The sequence below is a fragment of the Sminthopsis crassicaudata genome, chromosome 1, assembly GCF_048593235.1.
Source record: "Sminthopsis crassicaudata isolate SCR6 chromosome 1, ASM4859323v1, whole genome shotgun sequence".
Lineage (NCBI taxonomy): Eukaryota > Metazoa > Chordata > Mammalia > Dasyuromorphia > Dasyuridae > Sminthopsis > Sminthopsis crassicaudata.
Genome location: NC_133617.1, coordinates 420,024,202 through 420,045,418, shown reverse-complemented (window position 1 = coordinate 420,045,418; position 21,217 = coordinate 420,024,202). Strand labels below are relative to the sequence as shown.

At 49.4% G+C, this 21,217-nt stretch overlaps 2 protein-coding genes across 5 annotated transcripts; one reads left to right on the top strand and one right to left on the bottom strand.

The window, feature by feature from the left end:
* The first annotated feature begins 576 nt into the window (after window positions 1–576).
* On the top strand, window positions 577–10,451 carry TPM2 (tropomyosin 2). Of its 4 annotated transcripts, none has more exons than XM_074280323.1 (9): window positions 577–800; window positions 1,610–1,735; window positions 4,910–5,043; window positions 5,147–5,264; window positions 5,374–5,444; window positions 6,116–6,191; window positions 6,549–6,611; window positions 6,817–6,886; window positions 10,237–10,451. In XM_074280323.1, exons 1-9 carry the CDS (start codon window positions 687–689, stop codon window positions 10,317–10,319), a joined length of 855 nt encoding a protein of 284 aa, XP_074136424.1. In that variant the 5' UTR covers window positions 577–686; the 3' UTR covers window positions 10,320–10,451. The 4 variants fall into 4 exon arrangements, with proteins under 4 accessions (XP_074136424.1, XP_074136425.1, XP_074136422.1 ...); XM_074280324.1 differs by having other exon boundaries at window positions 8,708–10,451; XM_074280321.1 differs by lacking the exon at window positions 6,116–6,191 and adding an exon at window positions 5,689–5,764.
* A 2,196-nt stretch (window positions 10,452–12,647) lies between these two features.
* On the bottom strand, window positions 12,648–20,593 carry CA9 (carbonic anhydrase 9). Its single transcript, XM_074280314.1, has 11 exons — window positions 20,181–20,593; window positions 18,346–18,375; window positions 17,704–17,874; window positions 17,389–17,531; window positions 17,206–17,298; window positions 16,751–16,817; window positions 14,923–15,080; window positions 14,341–14,506; window positions 14,227–14,253; window positions 13,274–13,355; window positions 12,648–12,836 (listed from the first exon to the last, which is right to left on the bottom strand). The coding sequence occupies exons 1-11, from the start codon at window positions 20,557–20,559 to the stop codon at window positions 12,770–12,772; spliced, it is 1,383 nt and encodes a 460-aa protein (XP_074136415.1). The 5' UTR covers window positions 20,560–20,593; the 3' UTR covers window positions 12,648–12,769.
* Window positions 20,594–21,217: the final 624 nt, after the last annotated feature.

Below are 21,217 nucleotides of genomic sequence, written 5' to 3'. Positions count from 1 at the left end.
ACTGCTGCAAGCTGAGGGCGGGGGTAAGGGAGTGGGGGGCGGGGAGTGACTGCCCCCCGCCAGCTGCGGTGAGCTCACGCCCCGAAATAGCCCCAGGGGCCTCCGGCCGCAGCTGCCCCGTGTCACTCAGCCCGGACCCCTGGCGCTTTTTCCTCCAAGGCCCCTGGACCCCCTGCCCATATTCAGAGCACACTGTCCTGTTCCGGGGGCTTCTCCCCGACGCCACTTCTCCCCATCTCTGGCCTCCTCGAGGGTCAGGGTCACAGTTCAGACGGCAGGGCTCCAGCCCGGTTCACCCACAGTGGGCGGGGCCGGAGAAGGACTAAGGGTGGGGGCGGTTGTGTCAGAGAAGTTTGGGGTGATCCCGAGGGGCAGCTGGGACGGTAGGGGCCTAAGAAGTAAAGCCCCTACTGCCTGCGTCCCCCTCCCCCTCCCACACGCACCTCGTCTCTGTCCCTCCCCCTTCTGCCCAGATCTTGCTTCTGCCCCTACAAGGTTCGGGCGGCTGGTGGGGGAGGGTCCCGGGTCCCCGGCTCCGCCCGGTCCCTCCCCGCCTTTTAGGCGGCGGCTCTGGGCTGGGGCGGCTCAGTGCCTCCTGGTCCAAACAGCCGGCCGTCCGCCCGACCCCGGTCCGTACAGCCCATTTCTCTCAGCTCAGCTTCTCCAGCCCGCTCCCAGCCGCAGCCATGGACGCCATCAAGAAGAAGATGCAGATGCTCAAACTTGATAAAGAGAATGCCATCGACCGAGCCGAGCAAGCAGAAGCCGACAAGAAACAAGCCGAAGACCGCTGCAAGCAGGTGGGGCCCCGAAACTCCGGACTGTGCGCCCCAAACTTATGGCACCTCATCCCGTCCCGAGACCCCAGTCCCCTCTCAAAATACTCCATCCTGGCCACTCCCAACCCCCTCCTAACCCTCACTAAGTCACCCCTGGAACTCATCCCTCCGCATCCCGGACCCTTGGCGTGAGGCCCCGATTTTTCCGCTCTCCTGTTTTCTCAAGATACCCCACAGACTCTCCTAATTCCCCCCACAAACATCCAATTCACTTTTCAGTTCTGATCCCCATCTCCATCTCAAGCCCAAATGACTCCCCAAATCATTTCACCCCCTTCACTGTGGCATTAAATTTGAAGTAGAAGTACCTCAGGCTTGCTCATTTCCCTGAAACAATTCACTCATTCTCGGCCCTGTCTCCAAGATCTCCATTCCCCTGCCCCCAAACTTGTGCTCCCCCATCATATTTTCCCCACACAACCCGAGACTTCCTACTGTGCGGAAAACACCCCCAAACCTGAGTCCTCTTCTTTGTCCCTGCCTCTAATCTTTGCCCACCACCAGGCTGTCACGAGGCTCCCCCCACTCTCCACATCTCTCACCACTCTGCCAAGTCCAGCCACCCTCTGGGCCTCAGTTTCCTCCTTTGCAAATTGGGGGATTCGGACTATCCAGGATCCAGATTTTCCAGAACTCTGTGGTACCCCTTACTTCCATAAGCCACTCTCCACCCAGTAAGCCGACAACCTTCACCCTTCTCAGACTCACTCCTTCCTGTGCCCTGATCTCGCTGCCCCAACCCAACCTGATGCAAATGTGTCTGTTCCCAGCTGGAAGAAGAGCAACAGGGACTCCAGAAGAAGCTCAAAGGGACAGAGGATGAGGTGGAAAAGTATTCTGAGGCTGTGAAAGATGCCCAGGAGAAACTGGAGCAGGCTGAGAAAAAAGCCACCGATGTGAGTATGTCTGTGAAGCAGGCAAAGAGAAGGGACTGTAGTCAGTCGGTCTTAGGGAAGAAGAGAATCCAGGGCTCCCCAAACTCTCCCCCAAGAGCCACAGTCTGTTTTGGATTGCTTGCCTTAGAGCAAGGGAGCAATTGGACAGACCATCTGAAATCGTCTGAAATAAACTCACAAATAATCTCCAGTTTATAGTGGAGAATGTGTTTGAATATGGAAGGAAGACAGGAATATGGGGTGGATGGAGGTAGAGGGCAGGAAAAAGGGAGTTTAAGGAGATAGGAACAAACCCAGTGATAGAGACTGGAAGGAAGGGGGTGGGTGAACCAGGGATCAAAGGATCAAATTCGAGGTCAAGTTACATGAGTGAGTGACAGCCCCTGAGGGGCCACTAGAAATTCTCTGGCCTTGACCCCCGCTCTAGCTGCCTATGCCAGGGGCAGTGACACTGATCTAGGGTTCTGTCCCTGCCCTACAGTGGGATCGTGCTCCCCTCCTCATTTACCCTCATTAAGTTGTCAGCTCCATGGCCATGCCAGGGCTCAGGGCAAGGGGACACAGGACCCACGGCTGTCGGCATAGCCAACTTGGCCAGCCCTGTCCCAGGCTCATTCCACCAGACTCCCTTTCCCCTCCTCACAGTATAACGAATAGGCACTGGGTTATGAGTTAAGAGACTGAAACAAATTTGCAATTAGGAAAACAAATTAGTTTTCCTAATGGGTGAAAAACAATAACTTCTTCCCAGCCTTTCTTCTGAAGGTAGTCGTGGGGGAATCAGATGAGACAGAGTGCATTAAAATCCTTTTATTCATTGCTAAATGTGTGGGATAGCTATATTTGGAGAGACTTCGATTCAAATTTTTCCTTTGACATTTAATTAGCATTGAGACCATAGGGAAGTCATTCATCCTCTCTGAGCCTCAGTTTCCTGATCTGTAAAATGGGGAATATAGTAGCTAGCTCATTAGAGAATCAAATGAGATATTATATACTGTCAATCTTAAAGCTCTGTATTAATGTCAACTACTATTATTAAGAGTCAGAGATTGTAAGTTCTATTATTATTGCTGTTATCAAAATTTTTAAAATTTATTGCTAATAATTATTCATCTCCTGAAGTCCCTCAATATTCCATTCCCTATACCCTTCCACCACTTCTCAAAACCCTCCCCCAGCCTACGCCCTTGGTTCCATATCAAGCTTGGACCACTAGGGAAGGGACTGACCTGCAGCTGCTGGGTGGGGAGGTAGGAGGGTGGGGGGACGACCCCTCAGCCATCTGACACCCTATAAATAACCCTGGACCCTGTACTGGAGGCTGGCCTGGAAACCTAAGGAGCTGGGGCAAGGGGGATGGGGCCTTGGGAGGACATGTTGGGGGGCTGGAAGGAGCGCAGCGGAACAGACTAATGGAGTCAAGGTTACACATGCGTTTTAGGGGATAGATAGTGGTCTGAGGACCCCCTGGCTTCTCAAAGAGAGTCTCCTTCCAAGAAAGTATCTGCTTCCAGAGAATACTTTCCCTGGGAATCATTTCCTTGCCCCAAGTTTACTCCCCTCCCCCAAATTAAATGTGGGATATGGAAAGCAGGGGTCTTGAGAGACTTGGAAGAAGAGGCAGAAGAAAGGAAAACTTTCAGATTTCAAGGATAGAGGATATGAGAGTTGCTTCGGGGTCTCCACCTTTCACACGAGTACTGGGGTCATAGGAAGGGGCAAATTGAGGGATTATAAAGCAACAAAGATAATCAACCCCAATTTTATACTCTTTGAAAGTAAAAAACCAATCAGGGCCTTGGCAGTTAGCTGGAGGGAGAAGGGCCAGGTCCTGGCCATTCTCAGCAGTTACAGGAGAAGATGAAACCTAAATATTATTCGGACTTGGATGGCTGATATTGCCTGAGAGCCAGCCTGTCCTTCCTGCCAAGTGGCCACCTTTTGGTGCCTGTTCCTCCTTTTGACCCTGAATTTCCTGTCCTGCTGGGCCCTGTCCTAGCCTAGCCTAGGCTGTCTGTCTCTGTCTCTCCTATCCTTTCTGACTTAGCCCCCATGTATGTTTGCGTCTATTTTTACTCAGTATTTCACTGTCCATTCCTGTCTCTCTTCTCTCTCGATATTTTAATGCCTCTTTATCTCTATCTCAGTATCTCTGTGTTTCAGTATCTCTCATTTTGGTGCGTCTCCATCATTTTGGGCTTCTGTCTCTGCGCCAGTGTTACTATCTTGGCGGCTCCTGGCCCTTTGACCAAGGGCCTACGTTCCAGTCCCACTTCCGACTTTTTACAAGCTCTGAGATGGCAGTTCTGAGGCTGTTTCTTTGCTGTAAAATAGAGATAAAAGCCGTGACCCATAGGGTTGTGAAGAAAGCAATCTGTAGACCTTAAAGCTCTATAGAGACGTGGGCTGTTACTCTTCTCTTTCACAATACCACAGGAACTCAAAGCTTCTGTCTGCCTCAGCATCTGCATTTCTCTCTACCTCCTTGTCTTAGTGTGTCTCCCTCCGCCTCCTAGTGTTCAGATTGTCTGGGTTTTACAGTGGGTTGAAATATTCTGGTGGCTACAAATTACTTAAGGGAGACAAAGTATCTTGCCGCAGTGGTATCGTGCAAACTGTTGCAGTGATTTATGGAAGTCCTGATCTCCGGAGCTTGGAAGATTTCCTGGGAAGGAGGGCTTCTTACGGACTGGGGAGGGGTCCGTCACAGGAGCAGGGAAGGTTTCAATGTCAAGACCCCCATTCTCACCCCAAAGCAGCAATCCTATGTCCATAAAGAATATCCAACCGGGGGCAGCTAGGTGGCCCAGTGGATAGAGCACCAGCCCTGAAGTCAGGAGCACCTGAGTTCAAATCTGCTCTCAGACACTTAACACTTCCTAGCTGTGTGACCCTGGGCAAGTCACTTAACCCCAATGGCCTGGGGAGGGAGGGGAGGACTATCCAAGCCATAGTAGGGGAGGGAGAGGAAACAGTAAATGGTATGAGGAGAGTAACTAAGTATCCTCAAATCAGACTCCACTGTTGCCTGTTCCCAGTAGCTTAAGGGAGGCTGTTGTCCTGCATTGAGGAATGGAAATCTTGGGTTCTTTCTGGCCAGACTGGGAATGATGCTGTGACCCTGACCCCAGGTGGACATAGACATGACCTATAACCTCTGACCTCCCCTAGGCTGAAGCAGATGTGGCCTCCCTGAACCGGCGTATCCAGCTGGTAGAGGAAGAGTTGGACAGGGCCCAGGAGCGTCTGGCCACGGCTCTTCAGAAGCTGGAGGAAGCAGAGAAAGCAGCGGATGAGAGCGAGAGGTTGGGGCCCATGGGCGTTTTAGGGGAGGGGTCCCTGACCTGAGGAAAAGCAAAGAGACCTCTCCCAACTCTATCCCTTCTTTTTCTCTCCTCCTCTCTTCAGAGGAATGAAGGTCATTGAGAACAGGGCCATGAAGGACGAGGAGAAAATGGAGCTTCAGGAGATGCAACTAAAGGAAGCCAAGCACATTGCTGAGGACTCGGACAGAAAATACGAGGAGGTAAAGGCTCCCCGATGCTCCCAGCTCCTGCCGGACTCCCTCAGGCCCAGCGGTTCTTCCCCAGGATCCCACCTCCATCCTTTTACACCTTCCCCACCCTGACCTTCAGGTGGCCCGGAAGCTGGTGATCCTGGAGGGGGAGTTGGAGCGCTCAGAGGAGAGAGCGGAGGTGGCTGAAAGGTGAGGAGGGGGCCAGGAGAGAGGTGAGGAGGAGATGGATGTCAGAAGTAAGGACATTCAAGGGGGATGATGGGGGCAGAGGGAGGGGCTCACCTCTGAGGGGCTCCAGGAGTGATGGAACAAATACGGGATGGGGGGGGGCTGGGATTCCTGATTACAGGCTTGGGGGCCCTCAATGATAGGTTCTGTCCTGTCCCCCTCCCCATACACTCTCCTGCTTCCCTGCCCCACTACGGCCCCCCAGCCGGGCCCGGCAGCTGGAAGAAGAGCTCCGAACCATGGACCAGGCCCTCAAGTCCCTGATAGCCTCGGAGGAGGAGGTAGCAGCCTGTGGCATTGGCTGGGCAGCCCCCCCAGTCTTTCCGTGCACCCTGCCACTCCCTCACTGCTCACTCCTGGACCTGCCACCTGCTTGGGGGGATCAGGACCGGGGGGCGGTGCTTGAGTTAGGACCAAGCCGTCTGCTCTCTTGCTCTCACAGTCTCGTTCTTCTCTCCTTCTCTCCTTTCCTCCCACGACCTCTCCTCCATCACCATTACCCCGGATCTCCTTCCTCACGATCTCGTCTTCCTTCCCTGTTTTTCTTCTCTCCGCCCTGGCCCCCATCACTCTCCTTTGTGTCACCCCCCCATTGGTCTCCTCTGGCCCTTCACACCCCCACTCCCGTACAGTAAATGTGGGGACCTAGAGGAGGAACTGAAAATTGTTACCAACAACCTGAAATCCTTGGAGGCCCAAGCAGACAAGGTAGAGGGGGCGGGAGAGGGCATCAGGGACGGGCAGCGAGGACGGGTTGGTGAGGAGAGAAGGGAGTTGGGGGTGGAGGGGACAGGAAGAGGACGAGAGAGATTAAGGATTGGAGGAAGTAAGAGCATAACGATGAGGGGGGACAGGGGCAGCAGAGTCACAGCCTGCCTCTGGAGAAGGACTGGGCCCAGGGAGAAGGGATGACTCAAGTCAGACAGGAGTCATTTAAGAAAGTATATGGGTGTCCTGGAACGATGGGAAGGGGACAAGAGAAATAGGCTGTGGAGGGTCAGCGGAAGAATAACGGGCTTTTTAGGAGACGGGACAGATGCTGAGCTTTTTTGTATTACCCCAAAGTATTCCACCAAAGAAGACAAATATGAAGAGGAAATCAAACTGCTGGGGGATAAACTGAAGGAGGTGAGAGTTCCCTCTCTCCCCTGACCTCCAACCCCCCCCCAATCCTCTCCTATTTACCTCCAACCCATGACACCATCCTAAGCCCCCCCCATCCCCTGCATGTGGTGATAGACCACCTGTGGCACATCTGGGAGTGAGGGGGAGGAAAACAGAAGGGCTCCCCCAGAGTGTTTGACCCCCTGTCCCCCAACTCTTTCCCCCCAAGGCTGAGACTCGGGCAGAATTTGCTGAGAGATCTGTGGCGAAGCTGGAGAAAACCATTGATGATCTGGAAGGTAAAAGATTGGAATCACCCCCAAAAACCCTTTACGTTTCATTGGAATCCTTTTTAAGCTTGCGTAAAATGGCACTGACTTATCCTGCAAGAATCCAGGGTCACCTTCACAATGATGAGGCATTGGGGTAAAGATATACAAGACAAAGCCTCTTTATAAAAAATAAACCACTTGGAGGAAACACTATTTCCCAATCCCTATACTTCAACTCGAAGGGAAAAGTACTAAAAACAAAACTTCAATAAATCCAGGTGTCCAGGTACTCACTAGTACTAGCCTTACCTTAGATACCCCATGTTATCAGCCATCATTTAGATAAACCTTCACCTTCCTTTTTATTCTGAGTCCTTCCAACTTTCAAAAACCTGCCTCCTGGTCCCAGGACAAGCTTTGGCCTTGGGTTTCCTTTTTTTATAGCTGCTGACTTAGGCTTTACAAGTTAAGGAGTGATTAGTGATTAATTACTCTAAGCTAATAGAGAGTACTGGAGTTCAGAGGCTTGAGTTGGAAACCTAACAGGCTGTGTGACCTTGAAAAATGAAAAATTACCTCACTGAACCTCGGTTTCCCTGTTTGAACTCATCCCTAGAAGATTCCTGAGAGCTATAATGGCATATAAATTTTAAAATCCTATTTCTGATTCAAAGGTTTTTCTCCTCTGGTGTATCCCAAACTTTGGAAGCAGGTTTAAAAAAAAAAAAAAAAAAAAAAAAAGAGGAACTACTCTCTAATTAACTCAGAACTGAAACTAAAATTTAATGAATGTTAACAGTTACTACTCCACCGATGCATCAGGGTGCAGTGGCAAAGGCATTGGATCTGGAGTCAGAGGCTTCTCCTCTCTAAAATGGGCTCGGTGGCTCTGAGGTGCCTTGGACTCCAGAACTGGCCCTGGGCCATTGTTCCTTTGTTGGAAGGTGGGATGAAGGGCTTAACCTTTTCTGTGTCGTGTACCCGTTTGGCAGTCTGATGAAGACTGTGGAATACCTGCTTAGAATAATGCTTTTAAAGGCATGACATAAAATCCATAGGATTACTATTCAATTGAAAGAATTATCAAAAAGATTTTTAAAAATTCCCAGACCCCAAGAAAGAATCTCTGCTCAGGATAGTACAAATAGGACTATTTGTATATTTGGGCTCCAGCCCTACCTCCTTCAGGCAGCAGCAACCCCCACATTGTAGTGCCCCTGCATTTCTGCTCAACAATGTTGGCACTTGGTTGGAGCCAATGATTTCTTAAGGAGTTTTGACTGCTTATTATTCTGGAAATTTTAAAATATAAGTTAAATAATGCAGGACATCCAATTAAAAAAAAAACATTTAGAATCTAAGTTTCTTCCTCCCTGCTCCCAATACATATTTCCTGTTGTAACCCTAGTCCTAAAGCCCAGTGGTATGGGACTCTCCACTAGGCCTTGATCACCAGTAAGAAGGGTGAGTGTACCATACCAATGGACTTTGAGATTGGGTTACACCATAAAACACCCTCCCTCCATACATACACCCCCACACACATATGCACACTACTTGAGTTGAGTAGAAGACCCTTAGGGGAAAGTAAAGGGAGGACCAAAGGTGGAGAACTTGAGGGTGGGGATGAGGAGGGAGGGCTTCTAAACCAGAACCCAAATTTTCCAGACAATTTTCTGGTCTGTCCGTATCTCTCTGGCTCTGACTTTGATTTTTTTTTCTCTTTCCTCTACCCATTTTCTTCCTCTCCTCCTTTCCTGCATATCTTCCCTATCTCACCTTCTCTATCCCTCCATCAACACCTGACCCCCACTCCCATCCCGACCCCTGCCCTCCCATACACCCCAGATGAGGTCTATGCCCAGAAGATGAAGTACAAGGCCATCAGTGAAGAGCTGGACAACGCCCTCAACGACATCACCTCCCTCTAAGACCTGAGTCCCAAATCCCTGGCCCTGGCCCCCCTCCTCTATTCCCCTTTCCTCATCTTCTTTCCATTCTCATGGGGAGGTGGAGCAGGAGGAGTCAAAGCTGCTGATCTTGCACACAAAAAAAGCCAGGCTGGGATGGGGGGAGTCTGGCCAAACCACCATTGCTCCCACCCTCCTGCTACTCACTGTCCATCCTTCTATCTATGTCTGCTGTTTAATAAACTTTCAACCTGGACTGTACCACATTTCTCTCCCCTTCACCCCTGGAATGGTATTCAATGGATCCATCACTGAGCACTCCCTGGAACTCCTACTGGCCCTTATAATTCTCCATAGAACATCCCTCTGGCCTTCCTGTTGTGTCCCTATGCCGAATGTCTCACAGAGCAGCCCTGTGACCCTGTGGAGCACTGCTTTGTTCCCCACTGAGTCCTGTAGCTACCCCAGTCACCCTCCATTGGAGCTCTCACTGTGTAACTCTTTAATCATGACCTGCACGAGTATACTGACTCCTAACACCTGTATGATTTCCTGTCTCATATGATCTCACCAGCACCCACTCCAGCATCACCCCAACCTTCCCACAGAGCACTCTTATGCACTCACACCCAGTGGACACCAAGACAGGGAACTAAGTGCACAAGAGGAGTGCTATCCAAGGAGGTATGGGTGAGGCAGTCTTCCATGCTAAAGGGACAAGCTTTTCCTCATTCTTAAGACCTGTTTCTTGCCTTTGACCCTGTTCCTGTCTCGGTTTTGTTGTTGTTGTTGTTGTTGTTGTTGTTTTTAATTTCATTTATTTATTTATTTATTTATTTATTTGTTTATTTATTTATTTATTTATTTAGCTGAGACAACTGGGGTTAAGTGACTTGCCCAGGGTCACACAGCTAGGAAGTTAAATGTCTGAGGCTGGATTTGAACTCAGTTCCTCCTGGATTCAGGACTGGCACTCTCCACTGCACCACTTAGCTGCCCCTCTGTCTCTGTTTTTTAAAGGATTCATTTTCCTGTTTCAGAATCTTAAGCACATCAGTCACTTCGCAGCTCTCTCCAACCCCTGTGTATTGGGTGGGATGGCACTGGTATCAGAGGTGGCTAACTAAATTGTCTGTTTTTGTTCCCATTTCACTTTCCTGTCTCTGTCATCCTATTTCCTGTGACCCCGTCCCTTCTTATGTGTCCATCTGTGTGTCTCCCCCTTCTCCATTTTCACCATATCCCTTTTGTGTTTCCATTTCCTGCCTCGGTGTTTTATGTATGTTTCCTTCTCTTTAACTCCCCTGCATCTCTTGCTATATGTCCTACCCCTGTATTTGTCTTCCATGTCCTCCTCCTGCATTCATATCCAACTCATGTATCCCACCCCCACTGCCACGTCCCTCTCATACTTCCTCGTGTCTCTCCCTGTGTGTCTTGCCATTCTCCCCTCTACCTCCTTCACAGAGACCTTGGCTAGTGCCAAGGAGGAGAACGTAGAGATTCACCAGACACTGGACCAGACGCTGCTGGAACTCAACAACCTGTGAGACCCAGCTCAGCCCAGCCCAGCCCAGTGGACCTGGCTGCCCCCCCCCCCTTCTCTCCCTTTCTTCCCTCACTCCCTCCCTGCTCAGGGCACCCTTCCCTGTATTTCAGGCCCATTAAAACCACCAACTCAACCAGCATGAGCTATTTCTTGATGGGGAAGGAGGGAGGGTTATCAGAAAGAATTCTGGACCTTGGAACAGATACCTGAATAGTTTTTCTAGCAACACCCGAGTCAGGTCCTTCTGGGGTTATTTTTCCCTTTCTCTCTCCTGATACAAGGGAAGGGGCCACCATGTAGGAGGAAGGGGAGATTCCAAAGGAACTTAGGCTTCCCAGGAAGTTTATAGGCTCATGAAGGCAGAACATCGTTGTAGGACTGACTGCCTCACAAACCCAGATGGTCTCAGTCACTTTAACACTGGCTAGGTGTGCCTTTCACTGGAAAGAGGACCTGAAACCTTTGGAAGAAAACTCCCAGTCTCTGGGAGGAGCACCCAGATAAAGCAAATAGAATGCTGAGGTTGCACACTCAATAATCAGCCCCATAGGCATAGTGACCCTGGGGATCCTGGTCTACAGCCACATTCAGTCTCTTATCTTCTTGGGAATTCCCTCTGGCCCTAGACATGGAATATCAGGGAGAAAGGGGAGATCCCTGAGGGAGTTGAGACCAGTCATAGGCAGGAATCTGAGCTGAAAAGCAAGATTTGAAATGGCAAGAAACTAAACAGATTCATAAATCTGTTTGATGAGGAAAATCAGGTGGAAGGAGATGAAATCAAATGAAAAGGAGAAAAAAATACAACACCCCCAGTTTTTTCATTAAGTGATATTAGCCATCTCCCTCCCCCACTGAGTATACCTACTTCAATTCCGCTATCTTCCTGAATTTTACTCTCATTCCCGAGTTTTTATTGGTGTGGTCAACTTGGGCTCCTCCAAAAATTAAGATCATATTTCTCAATCTTCCCACCCAACAAGCCTCAGAAACCCCAGAGGATTTGGAGTTAAAGCTCCTCTTCAGAATAGTAGCTCCCTATAGCAGGACTCGGTTAATGGAATCACAGAAGCAAAGAACCTCAGAGTTGAAAGGGACTTTAGGATCACCTCTCAGGGGATGCTGTAGAGAGAGAGTCTATTCAGGTAGGCATCTAAAAAGGGAATCACATGGACGAGGCTCTTTTCAACAATGAGGTGATTCGGGCCAGTTCTGATAGATTGGATGAAATAGATGGAGAAAGCCATCTGCATCCAGGGAGAGGATATGGGAACTGAATGTGGATCACTGCTATGGTCCAGTCTAGCTCCTCTGAAGGGCTCAGAATAAGTCCTTGTCAGGATAAGGAAAAGTCCTGGCCCCATGTTGGGCGCCAAATGTAGCGAGCTGTTGTCTCCAGAAGCTGCTGGATCGCTCTCTGGGAAGAGATCTGCTGTGTTTACTCAAATCTCTCAGACAGATTCTTCTTCCTGTAGGGAACCGTTGTCTCCAGGCAGTTGCCGTTGCCCCATCAAGCCTGATGTAATGCAGAGACTTCTCTTTCTGGAATGCTGTCCTCTTTTGTCCTCCCAGAGAATGGGCCTGGGATAATGCAAGGGCTTCTGGGAAGAACCACTTCAACCAATGAGCTTGCTCCTCCCAAGAATGCAAGCTCTTCCTTAGGAATTCACAAGTCAAACTACCAGGAAAGGCAGTAACTAGAGAATTGTTAAGTACCGACTTAGCACTTAGTAAGAACCCAATATCTCATTATCTCATTAGTACTTAGTAAGAACCTAACAGATCACAACATGGTATTGTCACCTTTTTGGGTTGTTTGCTTTTTTTTGTTTATTTTTTCCTTTCTCAGATTTTTCCCTTTTTGATCTGATTTTTTTCTTATATAGCATGATAAAGTGGAAATATGCTTAGGAAAATTATACATATTTAACCTAAAAGAAAGTGGATCACAGAATTTAACCATTGGAAGAGTTGATTTTGAATCCCACTTCAGTATCTAGGTAGTAGATGATAGTAGTTGAGTCTTTTCTCAGCTCCTGTTCTCTTTTCCATAATGCAAGAATAACAACATTTAAAGGGTTACTGTGAGGATCAAGAAACTAGCAGACACAGACCACTTTTTAAGCTATAAGTCAATATGTAAGTGCTAGCTATTACTCTTAGTAGTCTAACTCACTTGTTAGGAAGAGTTCTTTCAGTAGAATCTCCCTTCCTGTATCTTCTCAGAGACATGGGAGCAACTACTTAATGACTATGAATCCAATGATGATGAATCCAACCCTCTTCTTCCCCAACCTCCCCAAGATTGAATGGTAACATGGGACTTTGGAACATTTTATTAGAAACATTTATTTAAAAAAATATAGAGGGATTGCAGGGGAAGTGGTTGGGAAAGAGCTCATCTCCAGCTCTTTGGGACTTTGAGATCAGTCTTTCAGTCTACCTCCCTGGCTAGGTGGCTGTCTCAGTCAGCTCTGCAGGGTAGTAGATGCTATTGTCTTTGGCAACACTCCTTGGCCTAGGAAACAGAGGGGATCCAAATTAAATTTTAGTCACAAAGCAACACAATCAGCTCACTTTCAGGGAATTTGTATGCTCTTGAAATGACCCAAAGGAGTCTGGGATCTGCTGAGTTAAGATGGCAAAGGTCCTAGGGTCAGGGGATGACAGATAAGGAGAGGAAGCTTTGTATACACAGGATGTGCACACTGGATGAGAAATTGTATGTACGGTAAAGGGATGAGAAATAGGGAAGAGGGCAAGAGGTTAGTGGTACTGAAAGAAATGGGGAAAGAGGAACTGGGTTTCAGGAAAGGAAAGGTAATATTTACAGCAGCTATGGAATGATGGGCACTTTTCCTCTCTTGGGAACTCAGTTTTCTCATCTGTAAACTGAGGGGGTTGACCTACATAACGTTAAAATTCCTTCTGATTCAAAAATTAGATAATCTTTGCCTTTTCTGACGCTTCATATATAGGAGGAAGGCCACACTTGTGACAGCAAACAGAAGTCCAAAGATCAGGGCCAAGATGTCGCCTGTAGGAAAGAAATGATAGAAATGGTAGTGATGGATATAAGAGTGAAAGAGGCTGGTTAGGTGAAAAAAAAAGTTATTGGCAGATAAAGTGTTTTCCATGTAAAGCAAATTAATAATTTTTAAACCTCTGATGTAACTAACAAACTAATCTATGTCCCAAGATTTCCTATGAAGTTACCTATGTTGTCTACAAAAAAAATATATATATATATACACAGGATTAGTAGCTGTGTGTGGATAATAAAGCAGCTATGTGCATGGGGATAGGAAATGGTATGGAAGGGTGGGATCAAGGAGCAGTAACTGCAAAGTTAACATATAACAGTGAAATACAATGGAAAGAACACTGCCCAGGAAGTCAGAGGACTCAGGTTCAAATTCTACTCTTGAGGCTTACAACCTATGAGATTGTGGGCAAGTTATAGACCTCAATTTCTTCATCTGTAAAATGAAGGGTTATACTGCCATATACTGAGGTCCTTCAGAGCTCAAAACTGGTACCAAATAATCCATGGACACCTTAACCTTTCTCATGCAATTATTTAGGAAACTTCATCTTTTCCTCTTATTTAAATTCCCCTTTGTTATTCCTTCTTATCTCCAATCCCCCACCTCAGCAAGAAAAACAAACAATAATAAGATAAATATGTGTGCTCAGGGGTCACTGGATTTAGGGATAGTAACAGGGATAAAATAAGGACCAGGTAATAGGATTCCTAATTAGGTCAAAGATGGGGATAGCAAAGCAGGGCAAAATGGATCATTTTCTTGACCAATGTTGCTGCCACAACCATCTAAAGAGGCCCCAGAAGAACCCTCAAGGATCCTTGGGAGTCAGGAGAAGAAAGATTTTTCCTGTCAAAAACTTACCAATACTCAGGCAGGAGCTCCCATGCACTGAATAGGGGAGAGAAAGGGAAATGACAAAGTTAGAACCTAAGATTCAGGGACACAGGAATCCACGGAGGCGGGGAATGGTCTTACCTGGCTCAGCAGTTGGGTCCCTAGGATGTGGTGGTTTATCGTCGGGAATGGTAGTAGTAGGGAAGGAAGCCTCAATCATTCGCCCGTTCAGAGGCTGTGTTGCCCTGAAGTTCCATTGGAGCCGGGAGCCCATAGGGCCCCATAGAGAACTAGACAGAATCTGGAGCTGGGTGGGGACAGGAATGGGGTAGGGGAGGGAGGAGGAATGATTTGATCATAGGGTGGATCACAGGAGAAGGCTGAAGCACGAGAAGTGAGGGGAGATGAGAAATCTCATGGTCCACCAACACCCCCAGTCCCCATATACAAAAATCTTCAATGGTACTTATTATGTCATTACCCTAAACCCCATCATTTCCTATGCCCAGATATCTTATTTCCCTACCACCCTGCCCATCCCTCTTCTTCATCTCTTCTTCATCTCTCCCACTGTGGCCCCCATCCTAATACACTGCCCTGTATATCTCCATTTTTCCTTTTGGGCCAGATATACCCTTTCTCCTAACTTCTGAGTTCCTGGTGCATGGGCTCTGCCCCTCCCTGCTCCCACCTGTGGGAGTCCTGGCTCCCTTACAGACCCACCTGCTCAGCACTCAGAAGCACCGTCTGGTTGAACACTGTCCAGATGACTCCCTGTGAGCAGGGGGGTGTAGTCAGAGACCCTTTATAGCGGAAGTAGCGGTGGAGGTTGTGAGGTAGGAGTGCAGACACATCTAAGCCTGGGATCCAGGTCTCTGAATCTGACCACAAGGAAGGAGCAGTGACCCACAGGAGATCATCATAGGAAATCTGGCCCTCCCTCCATTTTCTCAGGTCTTATTTGAAACACACACTCTTTCTTAGTACCCAGTAGCCTCAGAATCTCATCCAATACCAGGCATTCCTTTTCCAAGTGTAATAATACACATTTTTTCCATATATGATCTCATTTAATGGTCACAAAATGAGTTACTATAAATAACAATATTTCCATCCTACAACACAGAAAACTGAGGCTCAGACAATCTAACTGACTTGTCCATGGTCATACAGATACTAAGTGGCAGAGAGGGGATTTGAACTAAGATCTCTTTAGAATCCATATCCAGCCATGACTCATTGTTTCTTGCTTACCGCCCTTCCCCTCCCAGTTCTGATCACTTCTTTATCCTAGATCTCTTTAGCATTTAAAGATACAATCAACCTTCATTAATCTGGAACTAGGAACAAAAAGGGCCTCTCAGTAATAAAAATGGATATTTCAAGATTCTTGAAATAAATTCTATACATAAGAGGATCACCCACATAAACACTAACTGCATGAAATTATTTTATTTTACAGCCAATCCCAACAAACTTGGTTATCTGATTACTGCTAAGTAGCAACAAATTAGAAGTAGGAATAGGAGGTTCTGTAAGCAGCCAAGCAGACCCAAGTGAAAGATGATATCTTTGCAGCATGGAGTTATCAGGCAGACAGAATAATTTTAAAAAGCATATCTAACCAGACTTGATCCTCTTAGGTCCAGAGGCTCTGCTGCTCTGCATCTCTCAGATCCCCAATTAAACATGAGTTGTCAACCTTATCTCTATCTCAACAGGCCCTCAAGGCATCCAAGCACAGTACAATTAGTCTTCCTAATGAACATCAAGAGAGGGATAATGACAGGGTAGATAGAAAGCTGACTTTATACCAAGAAAGATCCTGGGCTTGGGGCCTCTGCCTCTGACACATACTGGCTGTTTGCAGGGGCAAATCACTTAATCACTCTGCTTCCAAGCAACTGTGTGAGACTAAAAAGCAGATTGGTCCGTCCTGGAAAAGGGAGTTCCCTATGCCAATAAAAATCACAGGTCTAGTCTAAAATAAATGTCGACCAAGTCATCAAGATAAGGACATATTTTGTTTGTACTTTCTGTTTATGAGGACAAGAAAGCGTACATTTTAGAAGGTTATCCATCCAAGATGGGTATTTTTTTAAATTGTGGTACTTAAGGAGGTTGAACCCCTAGCTAAACCTAACTGGGATTTTACTGTTTATTTGGTTTCTATAAGGCCCTTGTGTATCACAGATTTAAAGCTGGGAGTAAAGGCAATTCAGTGGAACACCTTGATTTTATGGGTGGGGAAACTGAGGCAGAGAATGCCCATGGTCACAAAGCTAGTAAGGATCAGAGAGGATTTGGACCCAGGTCTTTCTGACTACATAATACTCCGCACTCTATGCCATGCTGCTGATTTGGGCTTATTGGTCCGTTTTTCCCCTCTTCCTTAGCGTTGAGAGTAAAGCAGCCACTGACCGTGTAGTTTCTAAACTTTGAGCTGAGGCTCTTTAGGGAAGGGACCACATCTCTCCCCTCAGACAAGGGGTTCTCTAAGGCCTGTCCTGTGAAGGTAGGGATAAGGGAAATGGACAAAGGCAACACTAACCTTCCTCGTCAATTGCCCCAAGATGTGACAGGAGCTGTTCATAGGCGTCATTCTGCTCTGGGCCCTCCTTAGGGGGAGACACAAGACTGGGATGCAGGAGAGAGACTGGGGGGGGGCTGGGGTGGAGCACTGGGCAAAGAGGGGCTCCGAGAGAACTGCATTCAATCAGTGCCCTCCACCTCCCCGGGATTCCCCCCTGAAAATTACGGAGGCTGGCGGGAAGGGGAGCCGGAGCTTCTAGACCGGGACCTGGGATCCCAAGACAATGGGAAGAGGCTGGAGGGTTGGAGAGGGTGCGGAAAGTGCAGGCGGGCTTGTGGATCTTGGGAGCAAGGGTCTGGGAAGAGGGAAGGCAGGGTGGGAGTTCTGGGGATGGACAGAGTGGGGTGAGCCTGGGCGTCCTGCGTCCACATTGTCCAGTCTTGGGGTGCAGAGACTGCAGCTCCGGGCAGTACCTGAAGGAAGGCAGCCAGCACGGCCAGGCCCCCAGGCTGCCCCAAGGCTTCCTCAACCGTGTCAAATCGCGTGTCGAGGTGAACGACGTGAATCTAGAATAAGAACCCATACTGGATCCCAAACCAAGCTTCCGGCCCGCCGCCCGGCCCAGCCTCCAGCACCGACCTCAGCCCGCGGCTCACCTCGGCGGGAAACCGGTGGCCGCTGACCGTGTGCTCGGAGCCGGGCGCCCCGGGGGCCCCCCAGTGGAAGTGTAGCTGCAGGGCCCGGTACTCCGTCCCCAGGCCCAGGGTCATCCACAGTCCGGGCGGGAGCGTCAGCTGCACTGCGGAGGACGGCCGAGACGAGATGCTCTGTCCCACTCCAGCGCGCGGCCACGCGCGGGTACCCAGGCCAGGTAGCCGCGCCCGGCCCCGCCCCCCTCCAGAACCCCACCCCTTAGTCGCCGCTCTTCCCCTTCTCCGCCCCCCGCCCGGGTAGCAGCCTTGGGGCTTCACCTGTATGGCCGTTGTTCTGAAGCTTTAGAGGCCGATCCGGGGGGAGCGAGAAGCCGTGGAGCTGGGGAGGCACCAGGTCAGGCCTGAAGTAGGCGGAGTCCGGCCGGATGTCCACTGGCGACTGAAGGTGTCCCCCGCAGGCTCGAGAGACCCGGGGCCAGACGGGGCCGCCTGGGAACCGGGGTCAAGAGGCGCCCGGGGGAGGGGAGGTGCAGATGAGGGAGGGGTCGGGGTCGGGGAGAGCGAAGGTCCGTAAAACGGGGAGCGTGAGGGCGGGGTCCGAAGGCTTAGGGAGGGACCAAAGGTCGGGGATGATTGGTTCACGCAGGGAGGAGCGGGAGCAGGCTATTTGGCTCAGGTAGTGGATGCTGGAGGGGCTGAGGAGAGAGAAGAGAGGGAAAGAATTAGAAGAAAAGAGAGAGGGACAGGGAGAGGAAGAGATGAGAAGCGGAGAGAAGAAGGAAGGGGCGGTAGAGAGGGAGGAAAGGCAGGGAGGAGGAGGTGCTGGGGCGGCGGTGCCCCGGAATGGGGGCGGCCACCACACGCGAGCAGGGGCAGGGCGGGATCCGGTCTGGGGATGCCGGCGTTCGGTGAATGACTGGGGGAGGGGACGGGCGGGCTGCGGCACTAAGCGCCTCTCACCTCCGTAGCGCCAGTGGTGGTCATCTTCATCTGCAAAGACAGGGGAATGAGGACGGGCCTCCGAGGCCTGCCTCACCCTCCCGCCCAGCTCTGCGCTTTCCCAGTCCTGTTCACGTTACTCCGTGCGAAGCAGCATGACAGCCGGGCTTAGAGTCGGAAAAACCCGGCTGCGGACCCTGCCTCCGGGCGTTACAGCCCAGGACCGGGCTTCCGAGGCCCCCCGGCTCCCCTGAGCCCGGCCTGGCTGTCTGCAAACCGAGGCAACAGCGCTCGTAGTATTGTGGGGAGAGCCCAGCCCTGGGAATTTCTCTGTAAGGAGCTCCTGCACTGGGAAACTAGGGTTTTGCAAGCCGTAAAGCGTTACATAAATACCCCTTTCCTATGATTTCTACAAAGGAGATTTGGACATTTAAATTCTGGGGCCCATTTCTCCCCTAACTATGTGACCTTAATCCATTTCAATGCTTATTCCTTTTTTCTCTCTTCATTCTCCCCCTTTCTTTCTCTTTCTTTCCTTTTAAAATCAATCAGCAGGCTTTTTTTTTTTTTTTAATCGGCAGTCACCACGTGATGGACCACAAAGGAAAAAGATCCTTGTCTTCTCTCATTTCCTTCTCTTTGTCCCTTCTCCCCTTTTCCTTTCTTTTTCTTTCTCCTTCCTCTTGCCTCCTCACTGCTCCCTTCTTTCCCTTTCTTCTCTTCCCTCTCAGCCCTACTTCTCTGTTCCTCTTTTCTTCTCTCCCTCCACTCTCTCCCTTTTTTCTTTCTTTCCCTTTTCTCTATCTCCTTTCTGTGACCCCAGGTTCCGGGGCTATCTAGCAAAGCAGGTCTCTGAAGATACCCCAACAGACACGGCTCCTTACTGTACTACCCCCCTTTGCAGTTCCCCTTGATGCTGTTCTCTTCTTGCCCTGGAAAATGTAAGCTCCTCCATGGTAGGGATTCTCTTGCTGCCTTGTATCTGTATCCTCCGCTCTTAGCACAGTGCCAGGCATAATAAGTGTTTAATAAAAACTCTAGCTACCTGTCTCTTTTTTTCTTCTTGCCTTTCCCTCTCTCCCTTTTTCTCTTAATCTTTTCTTCCTCTTTTCTTACTTTCTTTCTTTCTTCTTCCCTCCCCCGCCTTTTTGGAGACAATTAGGGTTAAATGACTGACCCAGAGTCACATAGTAAGTGTCTGAAGCTAGATTTGAACTCAGATCCTCTGGACTCCAGCTATCAGCTGTGCCACCTTACTGTTGGTCCCTCTTTTCTCATCTCCTCACTAACCTCTTCTCTCCCCTCCCCCATATTCCTCACTTTACTTTTCCCCTAGTTTTCCCCCTCTTTTCCTCCTCTTCCCCTTCCTTTCTTATTTCTTCTTCTTTTACTTCACTCTATCTGCTTCCCTCCAACTCTTCCCAGTTCAAGATTTCCCATCTTCTCCTTCTCTCTTTTCCTTTCCCCTTCCTTTTTTTCTTTCTCACCCTTCTTTCTTTTCTTCCTTCCTTTCTTTTTCCCCTCCATTTTTTTCTTTCTCCCTGATGAATTATAAAAGAAAAATTTCTTGGGGTTTATCATTTCTTGCAAAAGATAAAAGTTCTAGATAAAACTGCAAAGCCCCAAACCCCTTTCCTCATCCTCTTCTTCCCTCCCCACCTCTTCCCTTTGTGCCATTCCCCTGCCCCAACATACAGCAATCTGTTCTTTTCACTCCCATTCTTTCCTTTTTTCTCACCCAGTGCAATGTAGAAGGAAGGATTAAATACTTGGATTGGACCTTGGGTTTAGCTTCTGGGAGAGAGGGAGAGGTTTCCGGGTAGCTGTGGGGCAGAAAGCAACAATGGAAAACTAACCTTTCTTTTCTGGGATGTTCTTGTGAGGACCAAGAGTATCTCCAGGGACTGGAGAATCTTCAGCCAGGGGTGGATCCTCCTGTCTGGGCGGATCCTCTTCCTTGTGTGGGACCTCCTCCCTGGGTGGATCCTCTTCCTTGGATGGCTCACCCTGTCCAGGTGTATCTCCCTCACTGGAAAGCTCCTCTTCTCCAGGTGGCTTCTCCTCTCGGGGTATATCCTCTGCCCCAGAATCTCCCTCTTCTTCAGATAAATCCCTCTCTCTCCTCAGCACGCGGTAGGGGTGGGAGGGGACCAGAAGCAGGAGGAGCAACAGCAGAGAGATGGGGGCCCTGGCTGGGGATGAGGCGGAAAGCCAGCTTGGGCAAGGGGGAGCCATGCTGCTTGCAGCCTGGGAGGTGAATACCCTGGTGGTGGTGCCTACGGTCTGTACGTGCTAGCAGAGCCAGAGCCGTGTGGGGAGGGGCAGGGGAGCAGAGTGACTCACAGAGAGAGCCCTTTTATAGTGATGGAACCAAAGTCTTCCTGGCCTGGCCCACTGCTCCATATGCAACAAGGGTTGGCAGGGCAGGTGTGTGCTTGGGCAGAGTTTATCAATGTTCTAGGCTGGGCTCCTGGCGCTAGGCACTGGTGTGCACAGGACATTCTCCTTCCTGGTACCAAAACCTGCTTTCCTGCTCTAACTCTTCAACCAGCGACAGGGCACAAAGGTTGCAGAAGGAGAGAGGGGTTTCCAGAAGGAAAGATCCCAGAGATCTTTTTGTTTCCCAAGCCACAGGGTCTGGAGGTGGTAGGAGGGAAATGAAAGGAAGCATCTGCCCTCAGATAGGATTTCATTGATCCAACTTTGAAAGGGGCAGAGGCAGGTCTTTGGATGTGAGGAATCTGTGTATTTGTCTCAATATGTGGGTGTCTCAGAATGGGTGACGGCCACAGCCATGTCCCTGAACATCTATGTATGTATGTGTGACTGCATCTGAGTCTGTCTCACGGGCTGCAGCCAGCTCTTTTTGCTTGTCTGTGTGACTTTATGTCTC